Below are 17,917 nucleotides of genomic sequence, written 5' to 3'. Positions count from 1 at the left end.
CTGACTAAATCGGTGGGAATTTCTACAGACAAAGGCACCAACTTTTGAAGACTGGGCTTCCCCTCTCTCATGGTGTAATGACAACAGCTAAACTTCAGTGGTGTGCTTCTGGTCTCTGGACATGCCGCCTTGTGACTGGGCCTTAATTCAACCTGAGGGCCACCATATCCCCATTTGGGCAGCCTCCCAAGGATCACATGTCACATGGGACCAAGGATAAACATGGACACAATTTTTTTGTACAGTAGACTTGTTTCATACACTTCTTTTTGTCCTCCCTCCAGGCTGGCAAGAGGCATTGTTCAAGTTCAAATTCCAGCCAGGCAAAAGCACACAAGGTGGATGTGAGGAAAGGCCAGGGGGTGGCCTTGGGGGAGCAGGTGGCCTGGAAATTGTCCCAAGGGCCAGAGAGAGAAAGAGAGAAAGAGAGAGAGAGAGAGAGAGAGAGAGAGAGGACCCTCACTGCTGCCTTAAATCAGAATCATCCATTTCAGGAAAAACACCAGAATTTTATTATATGTCTCTTTTTAAAAAAAACCCAACAAAACCTAATACAGGTGTGAGAGCCCCAAAAAACCATTGAAAAATCCAGTGTGTTACATCAATTGAGAGAGGAGTCAGGTATGGCTGGTATGTTAGTGGGAGCAGTCATTATCTTCACTCAGCATTCACTGGTTTCTCCTACAGGAGAGATAGACGGAGGGAGAACTAGATAGCACAGCATATTTAAGATACCTTCTCTTGCCAAAACAGAATTCAGAACTGTCTACCTTCCTTTGCCAAAACCTGTGCTGAACAAAGTGTGCACGTGAACACACACACACACACACACACACACACACACACAATTTTTACTGGTGTTATTAACACACTTCCCTCAAAAGTTCTTCAATGTTTTGCCTCACAAAGAACCTCCAAGTTTCACGTGTGTGTGTGTGTGTGTGTGTGAGAATACAACCCTTGTAACTGGTTACCAGTTCACTTCTGTGCCCAATTCACTGTGTTCATTGTAGTGTTTGAAGCCCCAAACGACTTAGGCCCCCAAATATCCAAAAGACGCCCTCCTTCCCTACAGACCCTCTCAGTTGTTAAGATCAGCAGAGGAGACCCTCTTGGTCATTCCACGGCCCTCAGAATTTTTTTTTGTGTGTGTCTTATGAGAAGGCATTCTCCAAGGCCCCTGGAGTTGTGGAATTCCCTCCCCACAGAAGAGTGCCTGGCACCTTCATTATCCAGCCTTCATTGTAGGCTGAAGGCATCTCTTCAACCTTGCCTTTGGCACTTGAGATACATATATTTTGGGACCTCCTCTAGCTCAGACTGTAGCTTGTTTCAGAGTGTTTTTAATGTACAGTGGTAGCTTGGTTCTCAAACGCCTTGGTACTCAAACAACTTAGAACCCAAACACTGCAAACCCGGAAGTAAGTGTTCCGGTTTGTGAACTTTTTTTGGCCGAACATGCTCCATTTTGAGTACAGTGGTGCCTCGCAAGACGAAATTAATCCGTTCCGCGAGTCTCTTCGTCTTGCGGTTTTTTCGTCTTGCGAAGCACGGCTATTAGCGGCTATTAACGGCTTAGCGGCTTTAAGAAAAAGGAAACAAACTCGCAAGACGTTTCGTCTTGCGAAGCAAGCCCATAGGGAAATTCGTCTTGTGGAACGACTCAAAAAACGGAAAACTCTTTCGTCTTGCGCGTTTTTCGTCTTGCGAGGCATTCGTCTTGCGAGGTACCACTGTATTACACTTCCGATTTGAGTGTCACACTTCTGTTTTGAGTGTTACGCTGAGGTCTGTCTGTTTTTGCTATTTATTTTGTATTTTTGTTTCACGGCTCATTTTTTTGGTTGACTCTCTGGAACCCAGTTTAGCAACTGATTGATTGAATGATTGTGTGACTGCAGTACATTGTTTACTGCTTTCATTTTATGGATCAGTGGTCTCATTAGATAGTAAAAAATCATGTTAAATTGCTGTTTTAGGGGTTGTTTTTAAAAGTCTGGAACAAATTAATCAATTTTGCATTACTTTCTATGGGAAAGTGTGCCTTGGTTTTGGAACGCTTTGGTTTTGGAACGGACTTCCGGAATGGATTAAGTTTGAGAACCAAGGTACCACTGTAGTATTCTACATTGTTGTGACCCGCTTTGGAACCGTATGGCGATGGACGGGTAATTATTTCCACAGCCGTTGCAAATGTACTTCAGGATTTGCTTCAGGGCAAAGATCTGATGGCATCTTTAGCAAGCCAAAAAAAGCCTCCTGCTTAGGCAATGCTGCAGCCAAGCACTCTGCAGCTGCCACCAGAGGGCAAAATAGTTAAATGCACCCCTCAGCTCTCCCATCGTCTCCCTCACAATACCCTTCTCACAGGGTGGATTCCAACGAGGGGCAGGACACAGCACTTTTATATAACCAGCAACACAGGATTGGGATTCTTTGCATGACAGTTCTGGAGGTAATGGCCATGTGGTATTTCATGCCCAGATGCTGCAAGCATTTGCATGGTTCTCTTTTCTGCTGCAAAATCTATTCCCGCTTAGAAATTTCATTTGGGACCCCTGTCCTCCATTGGCCTGGTGCATGCGATGGAGGCCACTCGGGCTTCCAGGCTGAAGTAGCAGCAGCTTCACATTCCACCCACGATCCACTTCAAGAAATGCTAATCCTTGTTGTCCCCAGCAGGGGTGAATAAGGCATTTTCAGCAGACCCGCCCCCCATTGCTTCTCCAGCCCCAAAGGAGCACTTACCTGCAAGCGGGAGCTTCTGCATGGTGTGGACACTACAAAGGAAGAGGACAAGTTAATAAAGGTTGAAGCCACAGACCATCATCAACATTCCTCCTTCCAGTTTTAAGATCGCGGGAATAGGACTTTACTGTCTCCAGAATCATACCCCTTCAAATTTGCCACCTATTAATTTGTCACCCACAGTGCCTGCCATCTCCCTCCTGCCACCCTACGACCTATGGGAGCGATTTCATCATACCTGTTTTTCCTCTTAGGTTTGCATTTGCACTTTCCACCTGGGAAGAGAGAATGAAAAACAGCATAAGGATTTGGCAAATTAGCCATCAGCAGCGGCTGACAAAATGCAGGTGTCTTGCATAAGGTTTGCACGGGGAAGTGCAAACTTCCTTGGCCCTCTGGCATCTCAGGGAGCAGGGATGGGCAGGGAAGACCACGGCCTAAGATATTTGGAGAGCTGCAGCCACAGAGACTCTAGGCTAGCCTTCCCCAATTGGCTGCCTTTTGGCTGTTTTCGACTACAACTTCCATCAGCCACAGCCAGTATGGGGCAGGGGGGAGTTGTAGACCAGGGCTCCCAGTTATAGAAAGCTGCCATAGGCTACAGAGGCCAACGGTTGATCTGATATATGGTATATCTGTGTGATGGAGCTGGCTCAAAATGGGACATGTTGTGTTCCCCTTCCCAAAATAGTGCCCCCTCCTTTCCAAGTTAAGGTTGCCAGTAGGCAAGGCTGATCAAGTTATTCCACAACTGCTTCTCCTGGTAGTAAAAAATACGACAACAATAAATTAAGTAACTATCCATTTGCTGCTCTGTTTGAAGAGCAAAAATCACTCTGCCAGAGGATGATGGGTTGCATCCAATGTAGTGCTCAGTTAAAGTCACTTAAAAGGTACACAGTACTTGTTCCACTACAGAAATGCTTTATGCCAGAGAAACTACCGTACTTTTCGCTCTATAGGACGCACCCGACCATAAGACACACCTTGTTTTAGAGGGGGAGAACGAGGGGGGAAAAATCTCCCCCTCTCTGCTCAGCGCCCCTTCAGCGAAGCGGCAGGAGAAACGGAGCCCCTTCAGGCTTTAGTAAAAGCAACGCGAAGCCTCCGGAGCGCGGAGGGAGCGCTCCCTCTGCGTTTTGGAGGCTTCGCATTGCTATCGCTGAAGCCAAGGAGCCTGCATTCGCTCCATAGGATGCACACACATTTCCCCTTAATTTTTAAAGGGGAAAAAGTGAGTCCTATAAAGCAAAAAATACGGTATGTTGCACAAGAAAATGCAACAGCAGATTGCTGGTAACGTCATTGCACTATAGATTGCGCAATCCATGGCACTGGATCCCTCTGTTGCTCAATGTTGGAACTCTCCCTTGTGATAGCAGGCTGAGAATATTGGACCCAAGCCATTCTCAGTAAGTAAATACAAAAATAATAGACGTATTGAGTTGTATCGTTAGTCATGCTCACAGCTGACACACTGAAATTAAAGGACACGGTTAACTTGGGTACATTCATTTCAATGGGTCTACTCAGATTTTAACTTAGTTGGGTATGACTCATTATCTGTCAAAAAAAATCGTGTTGCAACGGCAGGGGTACTTGGACAGTGAGCGATAAGGTTCTCTCTAAAGCTGAGCCCAAATTGAAGCAGCATACCTATTTCATTTTCTAAAATGATTTTACTGTTGCTGTTACTATGGGTGCAGTCTCACAGTGGAAACCATTCTGTCTGAACAGCAGCACTGAAAATATACATGAATGAACATACATAAATCAATCAATCAATCAATCAATCAATCGGGTGTCTACGGCTGAAGCGCTTCATGCTGCCACCCAGGACTCCTTTTGGAGGAAGGCTGGGGTATGCATTCAATGAATAATAACTAAATAATAATTCATTGCTGTTGTGATCTGCCTTGAGATCTGCATGAAGGGCAGTGTAATTTTTTTTGCAAATGAATAAAATACTGCAGTGTGAAGGCACCTAGGATTGCATGCTCCTCCACACAGAACAGACCTCTTATGACCGAAATGTTCTAAGCCTAGCTTTCTATAGAATGTGCCAGTTTTCTGCATGGAAGGATAACTGGTGGTGCTCACACATCTCTGCACTGCAGTGGTGTAGCCCAGACACAGATTTAGCACCTAAGGGAGAGTGAAGCCAAACTGTATAAGCAATTGCTAATAGCCTCTAAACCAACTCTTCCTCCCTCCCTCCCACCCCACAAATTTCTGCATTCACTTACTCAGCAGGATAACAATTCCCAGAAAACAGAGTACACCAGCAACGATCAAACCGCCAACACGCAGCGAGTACCAGTCTGCAGGAGGAAAGAGGAGAGGTTTGGTCTTGTCTAGGATACTTGCATCTTCACTCCATTCTCTCCCACTAATCTATAAACCTCTTTCCCACCCACTCAATATCCACCAATCAGGGATGTTCTGGTGATTTTTATTAGGCACGGAGTTATGGAAGAGTCGTCTTAAGGAACTACTCAGTGGGAAATATTTAGAAGAACTTGTAGTTGTGATCAGGGGTTTCAGGGGGTAAATACAGAATAGGACTAAGGGTTTAAAGGAGCTGGTGTGGATGTGTTCCATTGTACGATTAGCACTCTTGCACAAAAGACAGATGAAACATGGCAATTCCTTCCTATTGTAAACAAGTACACCATCTGTTTATGTACAATTGCTCTTGGCCAGAAGATTCAGGATGGATTATACGGTGTTGCCAAGAATGACTCAAACTTACCGTAATAAAAGGGGCTGTTTGGATCTGAAGAGAGAGGAAGAAAGACGTTAGGACATCCTAGCCTTAGGATTCACACCTCAAAACAGCCCTCTTATAAGCACCCAGGTGTGTTGCTGACTGTTCTTTGAACACAAAGATCTCAGGGTCCGGGTTGGTTCATATGGAGAGAAATGGTCCTCAAGGTATTGTGGTCCTGAGCTATTCTGAACATTGGCCGTGCCAATTGGTGTTGGAAGTCCAACATTTGAAAGACCACAGGTTCTCCATCCTTGTTAAGGAGCCCCTGTGCCACATCTATAGCAATATATACAAAAAACCCAAAAACAAACAGGGGGTGCCAACAGCTACTCACCAGTAGGATCATTGGCCCCCAGAACAGGGAATGCTACGGAAGAAAACGAAGAGTTATTGTAATTTGATAGCATAACTACAGCCCCCCAGCTTTCAGTTCCCTACTCACAGCTGCCCTTTGCAGTGCAGAAGCCTAACATGGTTAGGTTGCGGAAGGGCATTCCACCCACAGCTCTCATTGGCCCTGAATAGCATTAAGATACAGGCACCGGCTTCAGTGCCAGCTTCACGGGGCTGGGGAGGGGAAGTGAGCAGAAGATGAGAGGACAATTCTGAGAACTTTACCAGCCAAGAGAAGAAGCAGCATCTCCATAGTGGTGGGTTTCATATTGGTGTGTAGGGATAAGCAGAGCTTTGTGAGGAAAGAAGATGGAGAGAATTCATTTAGATTTCTAGTTTTTCCAGTATTTATACCCTGCCTCCCCCCCCCATTGCCTTCTCCCCCCAAACCAAGGCAGCGTACATGTACTTCCTTCTTAAGCAGTCTCCCATCCAGGAACAGACCCAACCCAGACCTGCTTAGCTTAAGCAAGAGTGGTGGCCTCACATGTCTTCAGGCCATACCCTGGGACCAGAATGGAACTGTATATATATTCCATTCACAGGAACATTTGTTCCATTCGTGCCCCACTTCTCCCAGAGGCTGAGGGGGCAAATGGATTAAGCTTCCCTGTGAACATCTCTCAGCCCTCTCCCTACCCTTAAGAATCTAAGAAGGCCAAAGGCCCATCTACTTCAGCATCTTGTTCTCACGATATAATTATTATTTATAATAATAATTTTATTATTATTATTTATACCCCGCCCATCTGGCTGGGTTTCCCCAGCCACTCTGAGCGGCTCCCAGCACAATATTAAAAACATGATAAAACATGAAACATTAAAAACTTCCCTAAACAATGTCCAAACTGATGCCTAAGAAAAGCTTGAAAGCGGGACTTGAACACAACTGACCATGGGTGTAGCCGAGGGGGTGGGGTGGAGGGCCGTTGCCCCTTCCCCTCCTAGATCCACAAAAAATATCAAAAAGCATTTAAAGCACGCAATTATTAACTGAGGCTCTTCCCCACCCCAGCAGCAGCTTTAGGGGGCAATCTAATGGTAAAGGTAAAGGGACACCTGACCATTAGGCACAGTCGTGACTGACTCTGGGGTTGCGGCGCTCATCTTGCTTTACTGGCTGAGAGAGCTTCTGGGTCATGTGGCCAGCATGACTAAGCCACTTCTGGTGAACCAGAGCAGCACACGGAAACGCCGTTTACCTTCCCGCCAGAGCGGTACCTATTTATCTACTTGCACTTGACGTGCTTTCAAACTGCTAGGTTGGCAGGAGAAGGGACCGAGCAACGGGAGCTCACCCCGTCACGGGGATTCGAACCGCCAACCTTCTGATCAGCAAGTCCTAGGCTCTGTGGTTTAACCCACAGTGCCACCTGCATCCCTAGGGGGCAATCTACCCCCCCCAAAAAAGGTCAGAAAACGTTTTGCCCCACCAACCAAAATCCTCACTACACCCCTGACAGTGAAGATGGAAAAGCCCTATCCTCTGTGATAATGTGCCCACTCCCAAATTCTTAGCAGATTCCATTGCTGGGTTGGCCAGCAACACAACCTTATTTAGCTCAGTGATATAGTGTATGCTTTGCATTCAAGACCAGGCAGTAGGTGATGGGGAAATCTTCTTGCACAAGACTCTAGAGAGCAGCTGCCAACCAGTCACAAAGAGATGTGGGGCGGAGACATTGTATTTTACACCAAATAATAATATTAATTTATTATTTGTACCCCGCCCATCTGGCTGGGCTTCCCCAGCCACTCTGGGTGGCTTCCAACAAAATATTAAAATACAGTAATGTGTCAAACATTAAAAGCTTCCCTAAACAGGGCTGGCTTCAGATGTCTTCTAAAAATCATCTCGACAGTGGTACCTCAGGTTAAGTACTTAATTCGTTCCAGAGGTCCGTTCTTAACCTGAAACTGTTCTTAACTTGAAGCACCACTTTAGCTAATGGGGCCTCGCACTGCCACCGTGCGATTTCTGTTCTCATCCTGAAGCAAAGTTCTTAACCCGAGGTACTATTTCTGGGTTAGCGGAGTCTGTAACTTGAAGCGTATGTAACCTGAAGCATATGTAACTCGAGGTACCACTGTACTGAAAGAGAGTGAAGCACAACAAGCAAAACCGGTCTGTACTTGGGTGGCATTCAGAACTCTACAGGGTTACCCAAGCCAATCAGAAAACAAAATTAGGACAGAACATTCCAAACCAAACATACATTCTTAGCATTGCTTTAGCCCTCCAGGGTGCCCAGAAGGGCCAAAAAACCTGATGCTAGAGATAGAGATAAGTAAATATAAAGTGTTTTCCAGTTACAAGTTACTCCGATGTTTATGGATCAACAGGGCAGTCAAGCAAGCTACAGCACCAGAAGCTTGGGGACAGGAAGAAGGATATTGTCTTAAAGAGACAGAACTGTGAAAAGCACGTGTAAGTTGGGAGAACAGGGTGATGGTTACAGGATTAGAATCATTTAATCAGATAGCTGCTAATCCTCAGTGGCATTTATGCTGTCACTCACAGCATGTGGCAGGGAGAGCAGAGTAAAGCAAATACGTAAGGGATGGTACTTTACTGAGAAATATTCACAAATTCTTTTGGAAAGAGTGAACTGAAGTCAACTGTGTGATGCCGAGACAGAGCACTAATAAAATTAGTTCCAGCCTCTTCATAGCAAACGCTTTCAGCAAAGCCCAAATCCAGAGTTTTGCAGAAGCCAAAAAGGTGCTGCCTCTACTTGTTGATGTCAGAGTGCAAGTACCAAATGTTTGAGGCCTTGGGCTGCTATGTTACTGTTAGTAGTACCTCTCTGGCAACAGCTTCTATTAGGAGGGAGAGAGACAGTGAGTCACCTGGATCAGGTAAACTCATTCTGGTTGGCCTGGGAAATAACAGGCTGTGATTGGCTGGAGGTTCTAGTCAGTGAAGAATGGGCAAGTTAACTGTCAGTTGGGAAAAAGAACACCAACTGCTAAAGCTGAGGAGGGGTGGGAAAGCTGAGGGAAAAGTGGATAGCTGAGGCCTTAATATTAAGCTGTTGCTGGTGAAGAACAGAAGAAGGGAGCTGGTGGTTGTGTTAGGCTGAGAGGGAGCCTTGAGAAAAGGTCTGACCAGAAGATTACACAACTGGGTTTTAAGAAACAGCTAAACTGTGTCCATGTAGGCAGAAGTACAACTGCAAGGGCTTTGGGGTCAGAGGAAGATTGTCCTCAGTAGGACTGGGCAATATCTGGTTTTCAACATCATGATATATCATCAGCTAAACATCGCAATACAGTCATACCTCGGCTCCCGAACACCTTAGAAGTCGAACGTTCTGGCTCCCAAACGATCAAAAACCGGAAGTGAGCGTTCCGGTTTTCAAACATTCTTTTGGGAGCCGAACATCCGAAGGGGCTTCTGCAGCTTCCGATTGGCTGCAGGAGTTTCCTGCAGCCAATCAGAAGCCGCACTTTTGTTTTCGAACATTTTGGAAGTCAAACGGACTTCCAGAATGGATTTTGTTTGACTTCCGAGGTATGACTATATCATGATACCGAAATAAGGATGGTGCTATGCAGAGACATTGGTTGGCTTCGTGGCTTTTCCCACATGAATGATTTTTGCATAGCACACACAAACAACCCCCATGAATAGTGATATATTGCCAGGTCAAAAATTCCAAAACAAATATCACGATGTGAACTTCAAACTGGTTTTGGACAATATATTGATATATTGCCCCACCCTAATCCCCAGTAGCAGAACAGGGTTGTGAGTAACTTTGGCTGGAGTGAATGTTTAGGGAACCGAAGGCAAAAAGACACCTGGAAGCTGGGTGAGTAACAGCATCTCTAGAGCCCTTGGAAACTATCACCAAGCATATTTAAGACCCCCAAAATAAATACCAGTGTCCCCTTATGTATATAACACCCCCCTGATAAACCACCTTACTCATTCTGACTCCAGTGTTGGTTTCAATCTCACATCTAGGCTACGAGGAGTCTTTAAAACATTCTAAGGGAATGGGTGGCAGCAGGAAAGTGTCACCAAGCACAAATATCTAAACTTGCATTTATAAATAATGGGAATGAGAAAAGAGTTTCCCCATAAGCTGTGGCAGACCTTGGCATCTCAAATTTCAGTGGAGCCCTGTGCAACGACAAAATCCAGCAGCCCCTCCATCTCTCGACTTACACTGGACATCATAGTTGCAGCACCCTAGAATTCCTGTGCCTGGTGCGACCGAATTGGTTGCACTCCGCTAGACCTGCCTTTGCTGTAAGGGGCATAATGACAGTGAGGGGGGTGGTCCGAAGGAACATGGGCTGGGAAGAACAAGGGCTGAATAGAGAGGTCTGGAAGACCTCTGGCCTGCTGCTCCCCCCGCCCACACTCTACTCCAGTTTCCCAAACTTCGGTCTCCAACTGATTTTGGACTATAACGCCGATCATCTCTAGCTACCAGGACCAGTGATGATGGGAACTGTAGTCCAAAAACAGCTGGAGACTCTGAATCTACTCCATCAAGAGGCACAAGCTACTCCCAGCAGGGTCAGGGCTGAAGTCAGATGCAGGAGCAAGGAGAAAGGAGCAAGGCTCTCTGTTGGCAGATTCAAGGAATTCAAGGAAATGGCACAGAACTCGGCAGCACTTCCCAGTAGGTCTAGCCTCTATAAAGCAGTTTGAAGGTCCCTGCCTTCTGTCCCTTCCAAGGCTCCTGGAGGAGTTTCCCAAGCAGTCTCAAACTGTGTCTGCGCACTTCTGTTCTCTCTTCCAGTCTCCTGATTATCCTGCTTATTATTTCTTAGAGACCAGTGGGTGGAGGAGCTTATCACAGCAGGAGATGGAGACTCCAGGGATTCTCGTCTGCTTCAGCCTGCTCCCTGTCACAAGTTCCTCCTGCTCACTAAAACTTGTTGTCCCTTCAGCATCCAGCACCTCCTCTCCATCATCCCCCTCTGACCTCTCCTCAGTGTCCTACCACCAATCCCTGGGCTCTGAGCCTCCTTCCTCAGGGACCTCCCTTGGGGGTCCCCCAGCTGGTGCCTCCTGAAGAGTAGCTTCACTGAGGAAGGGTCAAATGTTGAAGCTAAGTGCACCTGAAGAGATCCATGCATCAATAAGGCCCAAGAAAGCTCCCAGGAACCTGAGAAACTGAGTTGAAAAGCAACTCTGGGGAGAATGTTGGAGCTGGACTGGGAAAACACTTTACCCAGACCACAGAGGCAGAAGGAGCTATGTGCTTATTGTGGAATGGCTACAAAGAGTAGTTAATGGCCTTTCACATAAATTCTACAGATTCAGAAGCCACTGAACAGCGATAACCAACGCAATGCCCTCCAGATACTGTTGAACTACAAATCCCATTAGCCCCGGCCATGTTGGCTGGGACTGATGGGAGTTCAGTCCAGCAGAAATTGGAGAGCACTAGGTTGACTACCCCTGCCTTAGAACATATAAGCACTAACTACTCGGTACCTACCTTGTGCCAGTGGGAAACAGATTAGAGCCGTCACAAATGTGATGCAGGAAACAAATCTCAGAAACAAATGGTTTATTAATGGACGGCTCAGGACGGAGAGCAATATTGCAAGGAATGCTGGATGTAGCTGCACCTCCTGTGTCCAAATTCATTGGGTGCCAAGGCAATAATCTGATTGGCAAGTCACAGAACAATGTCTTCCTTGGAAATCTCCAGTTACTAACTCATTATGACAGCATTATGAAAAGCAAACAAGTTTCGGCAAGTTCAAGGAATCTGCTCCGTTCAGAGCCAGGGCTCATTATGGGACTTATAGCCCCAAAATTAAGCACATTTTTTAAAGGCTCAGGATTCAATCAGAAGCATGGTTTTAAAAGATGAGGGGTTTGCCGAAAAGTTCATTGTTAGTACTGCAACAGAATTCACTGCCACAGAACATTGCAATGGTCAGTAGAATACTTTTAAAAGGGATGAGACAAATTAATGAGCGTTGGTGCAGTTTGGGTAATTTAAAACCAGCATTCCTCATCCTGGTGCCCTCCAACGTTTTGGACTACAACTCCCATCATCCCTGGTTATTAAGCCATGTTGGTTGGAGCTCATGGGAGCTGTAGTCCAACAACATCCAGAGAACACAAGGTTGCAGCTGCTTAGGAAAGGCTGGTCGACAATGACTGACAATAGCGCTCCAGAGTTCATAAAAGTCTTTTGCAGTCCTGCAAAAGGAGATTCCAAGGATTGAACCTGGGACCTTTCTCATGCAAGGGATGTGTTCTGGCCCTGAGCTACATTTATAGTATTTACATAGGCCGCCCTACAACAAAGTTTGCAGTTTGCAAGAAGTGGTAACTTAAAATCCAATAATAAAAGTAAATAAACATACCATAAAAAACAGCAACAGAGCGCAAAACTGCTTAAAGCTTCCAAGAGATTTTAAGAGCTTGGGGATATAAAAAGGTCTCCGCTTTACAGGGGCCAAGATAACAACTACCTGCACACAGAGAACTGTTGCATCAACCACAGAAGCAGTTCTTATTGCCTCTGAAGGTGCAACAGTCTTTACAGTGGTACTTCAGGTTACATACGCTTCAGGTTACAGACTCCGCTAACCCAGAAATAGTGCTTCAGGTTAAGAACTTTGCTTTAGGATGAGAACAGAAATCGGCCTCTGGCAGCGCAGCAGCAGCAGCAGGCCCCATTAGCTAAAGTGGTGCTTCAGGTTAAGAACAGTTTCAGTACGGACCTCCGGAAAGAATCAAGTACTTAACCTGAGGTACCACTGTATTTGAAATGAAGTTGCACCAGGACTGAATGAAAGACCAAAAGAATGTCCCAAGACACACAGAGCTCTGAAGCAGAAAACCCCAAACCCCGTCTTCAAAATGTGAGTCAACAACGTGCATGAAAACACCCAAATTCCCCACCTTGGCAGAACTCGTCATCCCAAAGATGATCCCTTTAAAAATAATAAGCAGAATTAGGAACAGCTCTTCAGCAACACCAGTGAATCTGCAGGCACCTTTCAATTTCAAGAGACCATCCGTTGTTTCAGACCACAGAAATGAGTGATTGCCCCTTATTCCAGAAACCCTATTTCCAAAAGCATCCATTCTCCTAAGAACCACAGCAAGCAGTGACAGCCAAAACGAAAGCAATACAAACCAACAATGTCAAACTCTAGAAAACCTATAAAAACAGGGATGCTTAAATTGCTGTGAACTGCAGGCCTCAATTCAGGGATGGGGATCCTGTGGCCCTCCAGATGTTGCTGAACTACAACTCCCATCACCAAATCCAATAGGTGAAGCCAATGAGGGTTGCAGTCCTTAACTTATCACACTCTATTCCTATTTCCCCTCCATCCCCAGCCTTGTTTTGTTTTAACATTGAGCCCGCAAGTCTCAAAAGCTTGCACACAACTTTGTGACATTTGGGGGGAGGGTTGATAAAAGTGTTGCCTTACTGTGGTTTAGGGATCAAGCCTCTCCTGTAATTTAAATGACTGTTTTGCAGATTCAAAAAAAATGTCAAAAGGAAGTTCCTTCCTAATTTTGCAATTCACGGTTTTGCATAATTCCATTTTGCATATGGAATGCACAAGTATTTCAAGAATAGGCATGCAAACACATTTTCTTTGCTAAATTAACATATCCAGGCAGAAGCTGCAAGCGTGCCTAGTGAAGGGTTATTTCAAGACCTAAACTGAGAAGTCTTCTCCCTGCTACCCTATGAGAAACACTGCTGCCATTACCTGCAATAAACAGTGCCTGTCTAAAGACTCCATGGCTGCACCTAGAGTGGCAGCTATATACCGTATTTTTCGCTCTGTAAGACGCACCAGACCACAAGACGCGCCTAGTTTTTGGAGGAGGAAAACAAGAAAAAAATGTTCTGAATCTCAGAAGCCAGAACTGCAAGAGGGATCGCAGCACAGTGAAAGCAGCAATCCCTCTTGCTGTTCTGGCTTCTAGGAGAGCTGCGCAGCCTGCATTCGCTCCATAAGACGCACACACATTTCCCCTTAGTTTTTAGGAAGGAAAAAGTGAGTCTTATAGAGCAAAAAATACGCTAATTGCTACCATTAGTTCCTGAAACCTACCCCCCAGCTCCTGGGGAACTGACTAGTCTTGCTCTTTCAGCTATCAGCAGCAGTGAAGCAATTATTTGCATTGTGACAAAGGAATTAGATTCAACTGGTGTACGTGCAGTGCAGGAATCTTGCATGAATTGGGGACTCACAAAACACACTGAAGAAGCACTGTGTAAATGGGACCAAAGTCTCAAAGCAAAGTCTGAAGATCCTCTGCCAGACTCTCTCTCTCTCTCTCTCTCTGTGTGTGTGTGTGTACCCTTGCATATCTATAATGCAAAGCCATTGTGTTTCTATGAAAACATGATATTTTTTTTTGTCACTCACAATGTTCTGGAGTTGTTTTGTGGAGCTGTATATAATTCAGTTTCAGAACCGGTTCAAATCTGAACTGCAGATGCATATTCCATGTGAGAAGAAGAAGGGGACAGTTTGCCTTTCAATTCCAGCTCCTTTCTGAATCCGTCTTTGCCAGCTGAGTCTAAAGACCCCAGCAGGCTTCTCATTGTCAGTGAGGTCACAGACACTAACCAATAGGTGCTTCCTGACACACAGGTAGCCACATTCCAAAGAGGAGCACATCACAATGGCCCACCATCTGAGAACGGAGGCACATGTCCCAAGCAACCTATTGCAGTCAAGGAGTCCAGCCTGACTAACATTTCCAGAGTCAAGTAGAATGCAGCCATTTTAAGTGGCAGCCAACAACAGGCATAGAGGGGGTCTATTTGCACCACTGAGATGTAGAGATGGAGATACCCCCCTTCCATGCCATTGCCCTGACAGCCCAGTGGGGCCTTCACTTCTTGCAGCTCATTACTTCTGCCTCTTTTTGTCCCCACAATTATAACAGCTTCCAAACGGAACTGCTTTCCTCTAGGAAGAGGCCTGGATCCCACACAAGTGATTTGAAACCACACCAGTTGTTGCTTCCAGATCACGATCAGTTCCAATGGGAAGGACACATCCCCGCTTTGCTCACAGCGGCCGCTCCAAAATTATGCCCCTTTCCTACCGTAACTAAGGAGCAGCCACACAAGTGCCAATCTCTGTCAAATGGTTCAGGCAAATAAAATGTCTGCACAACAAAGGCAACACATTACCCACAAGGCGGCCAGGGGTGGCACAGACTGGAAACAGTCCCTCCCTCAGCCTCCCATAAAGGGACAGAATTGTGCTCATCCAAAATCCAGGGCAATGCTGGGTTTTACCCCATGTAGGCCTAAATACACTATTTTTGTATAAGCCCATCTGAAATAAGGGCCAGCATGGAGCAGCTGGTCTCTAGAAAAGGGAAACTATGATGAAGCACAGAAAGCTACCATACTTTTAATGCGCATCATGATTAATGTTTTTGTTTTGCTTCGTGAGTTAACGCAGCTCTCGGAGAAGCGCTCCCCGCTTGCTTGCTTTTTTTCTTTTTTTGCAGAGAGAAAGAGAGAGAGAGATACAAAGAACACGCTTATTCGGGTCTTACAGAGCTGCCAGGAGCTGGTCAGATGAACTGCTCTTTTCACTGAACAATTCCCAGGCGGCCCTAATTTCAGGGGAGAACTTTCAGCTTGGCAGCTCTGCTCAGAAACAACCGCGCGCACACGCAAGGAGCGCACGATGCTCTTTTTCTCTACCTTGGTAAAAGAGAGCAAAGTGCAAGCCTGGGGCAGCCGCGCCCAAGCCGGAGGTTGCAAGAGAGCCCCACGGTGGGCAACCAAACCTTCCCCTCCGCCAGGAGGCCGGGTCCCGATCCTGCTCCCCCCCTTCTATCCAAAGGGCCCCTCTACTCACCCCGTCTGCAGAAAGGCCAAATGCAGGCGAGCCAACCCGACCCGGAAAAAGCCGAGGCGGGGAGGGGCCCTCCTTTCCCTGACTAAACAGACCTGAGCGCAGACCACACCCAAGGCAGGTGAGGAGGAGGAGGAACAGGTTTGGCTGCCGCGGGGAAGGGAAGGGCCGCCTTGGCCCCCTCGCCTTTCCTCTGCAAGGGAACAGACAACCCGGAGCTTCCAGCCTCCTGCCAGCTCGGAGAGGCGCCTCGATCCTTCCCTTCCCTTGTAGGAAACGAGGCAGGGCCGCTCGGTTTCCCTTTACAACTCACCCCCCCAAATAGGGGTCCTCCTCTGGCTTGAGACAACCGAGCCTTTCATAGCAGCGTTTGTGTATCTCGCAGGGGTGAGGAACCTGTGGCCTGCTAGGTGAGGAACCTGTGGCCCCCTGGCCAGTGGGCAGCGCTGGCTTGAGGAGCTTTAGTGTCCCAACTCCACCTGGAGGGCTGCAGCTCTTCCTCCACTTCCCCACAGGTATGCTGTTTTGAATAATGATGGAGACTGCTGCATCTGTTGGATTTCCGCCTGCCACACAGGTGTTCACAGCTGCCTGATGTACTCCTTTCTCTTTTGCTAGTAGGTCTTCTGACCACCTTTTGTCCTAACAACAATTATTGGGCTTCAGTGCCCATCAGCCCTAGTCAGCGCGGCCAATGAGCAGGGGTTGATGGGAGTTGTAGTCCACTAAGTTCCCCATCCCAGCTATTCATTATCTCAGGAAAGGTAAGATTTGAATTTGGAGCTCCCTGGCTCACAGCTCAATCTTTTCAGCCATTTTCACTAGATAGGCTCTCGTTGGTTGAGTAGGGCCACTTTCTGCCCGGCTTTGGGAGTGATGGAGAAAGCTGCATCTTCTGGTTTTCTGCCTGTGTTGCAATTATCAAATGCATAGGTGGCCTATCAGGGGAAATTGCTGCATTAGTTTTTTTTTTGGGGGGGCAGGGTGTTGTTGAACACCAGAAATCCAATGCAGTTTAGATCCCCAAATCAACCTCTTCCAGCTGAAACGACTTTATTGGGAGGAACTGCGATTGTTTCCCAAGGCACATATTTTAAGTGAACATTTCTTAGCGTTACAACAGTGCACCTCAGTTCGTGCTCAGATTGCAGAGAGCAGGCAGCAGTCTTGGCTGCTGTTTTTAGAAGGCTGGAGGCAGCAGGGTTGTGTAATATTTGATTAACACCTCCACGTACCTGTCACTCCACAATTCAAGCAGTGAGCCCAGACGTATTAATGTTTGTGAATCTGTGCGTTAGAGTGGTGAAAGTAGCCCACACTGCAAGGTATGGGTGCAAGGATTCCTGGGAACACGTCCCACCTCTAAATCTGCCAAGCACTGCTTTTACTTGCTACATTGCTAAGGGAGGAGAGGGCAAGAGGTAGATCTAGGTTCTCCTGGTGGACCAGTAAATGATTTGCAGTAGATCTGCAGGCATTTACTAAACGCAGTGGGAGAGCCCCTCCCTGCTTTGCATGCAGAATGTCACAGCAGGCAGGATAGCCAGTAGGCCTTGCCAGGATATGCCGACCCCTGCAAATGCCCCAGCATGCGAGGTGCAGATTCTGAGCCTGGACTAGAGTCTCTGTTTTGCATGCAGAAGCTGCCAGGTTCAATGCACAACATTTCCAGTTAGAAGAATCTGAAACTCTGGAGAGCTGCTGCTGCTGCTGCTATTGCTGCCAGTCAGGGTGGACAGAACCAGCCTGGGTGGCCAAATGGCCTGACCTGGTATTAGGTAGCTTCCTAGGAAGAGGGTCTTTAAAACAGCCTCGTTAAGAGGCTTGGCAGCTGTCTGTGCCGTGGGCATTGTAGAGGGGCAAAACCTTCCAGCGGCCTTATCAAGCATTCTTGGCTCATGCAAATCACCAAAAGTTTCCTCGTAGGAACAGGGCCCTGACACGTCCTGTTGCTCCTCGATTTCCAGGGAGGCTGCTCCACCCCCTCAGAGATCCAGACTGGGCCAGAGAGGACTTGAAGCAAGATGCTGGAGATGGTTCGAGGAGGCAGCAGCATTGTGCAATCCCTGTCCTGTTACAAAAAGCGGTCGGAGCTGGAGCAGTGCATAGCCTCAGGTAATAGTTAGACCTTGGGTTAAACAAGGTGAGGCCTGCAGAAACTGATGCCTCCAG

General features: G+C 46.8%; 1 protein-coding gene across 9 annotated transcripts; it reads right to left on the bottom strand.

Annotated features, from left to right (window-relative positions):
• Nucleotides 1-488: 488 nt before the first annotated feature.
• On the bottom strand, nt 489-16,422 carry LOC309537343 (FXYD domain-containing ion transport regulator 3-like). Of its 9 annotated transcripts, none has more exons than XM_082232211.1 (8): nt 16,225-16,422; nt 6,137-6,203; nt 5,853-5,885; nt 5,501-5,524; nt 4,995-5,069; nt 2,987-3,023; nt 2,749-2,780; nt 489-681 (listed from the first exon to the last, which is right to left on the bottom strand). In XM_082232211.1, exons 1-8 carry the CDS (start codon nt 16,294-16,296, stop codon nt 662-664), a joined length of 360 nt encoding a protein of 119 aa, XP_082088337.1. In that variant the 5' UTR covers nt 16,297-16,422; the 3' UTR covers nt 489-661. The 9 variants fall into 9 exon arrangements, with proteins under 9 accessions (XP_082088337.1, XP_082088345.1, XP_082088339.1 ...); XM_082232219.1 differs by lacking the exon at nt 16,225-16,422 and adding an exon at nt 16,059-16,169; XM_082232213.1 differs by lacking the exon at nt 16,225-16,422 and adding an exon at nt 15,749-15,955.
• Between the last annotated feature and the right edge of the window lie 1,495 nt (nt 16,423-17,917).

Source organism: Podarcis vaucheri (genome assembly GCF_965113315.1).
Source record: "Podarcis vaucheri genome assembly, chromosome: 7".
Classification (NCBI taxonomy): Eukaryota; Metazoa; Chordata; class Lepidosauria; order Squamata; family Lacertidae; genus Podarcis; species Podarcis vaucheri.
The sequence above is the reverse complement of the archived record's forward strand: the minus strand, read 5'-3'. Positions and strand labels throughout refer to the sequence as shown.

What these genes read in the sequence shown, in the direction of transcription:
- LOC309537343 (XM_082232211.1), bottom strand. Translation starts at nt 16,296, where the DNA reads ATGCAGCAGTCTCCATCATTATTCAAAACAGCATACCTGTGGGGAAGT. An exon ending in GAAGAGCTGCAGCCCTCCAG is followed by an intron (nt 6,204 to 16,224) that starts GTGGAGTTGGGA and finishes TTCCTCACAAAG; the next exon opens with CTCTGCTTATCCCTACACAC. An exon ending in AAACAGCCCCTTTTATTACG is followed by an intron (nt 5,070 to 5,500) that starts GTAAGTTTGAGT and finishes TTCCTCCTGCAG; the next exon opens with ACTGGTACTCGCTGCGTGTT.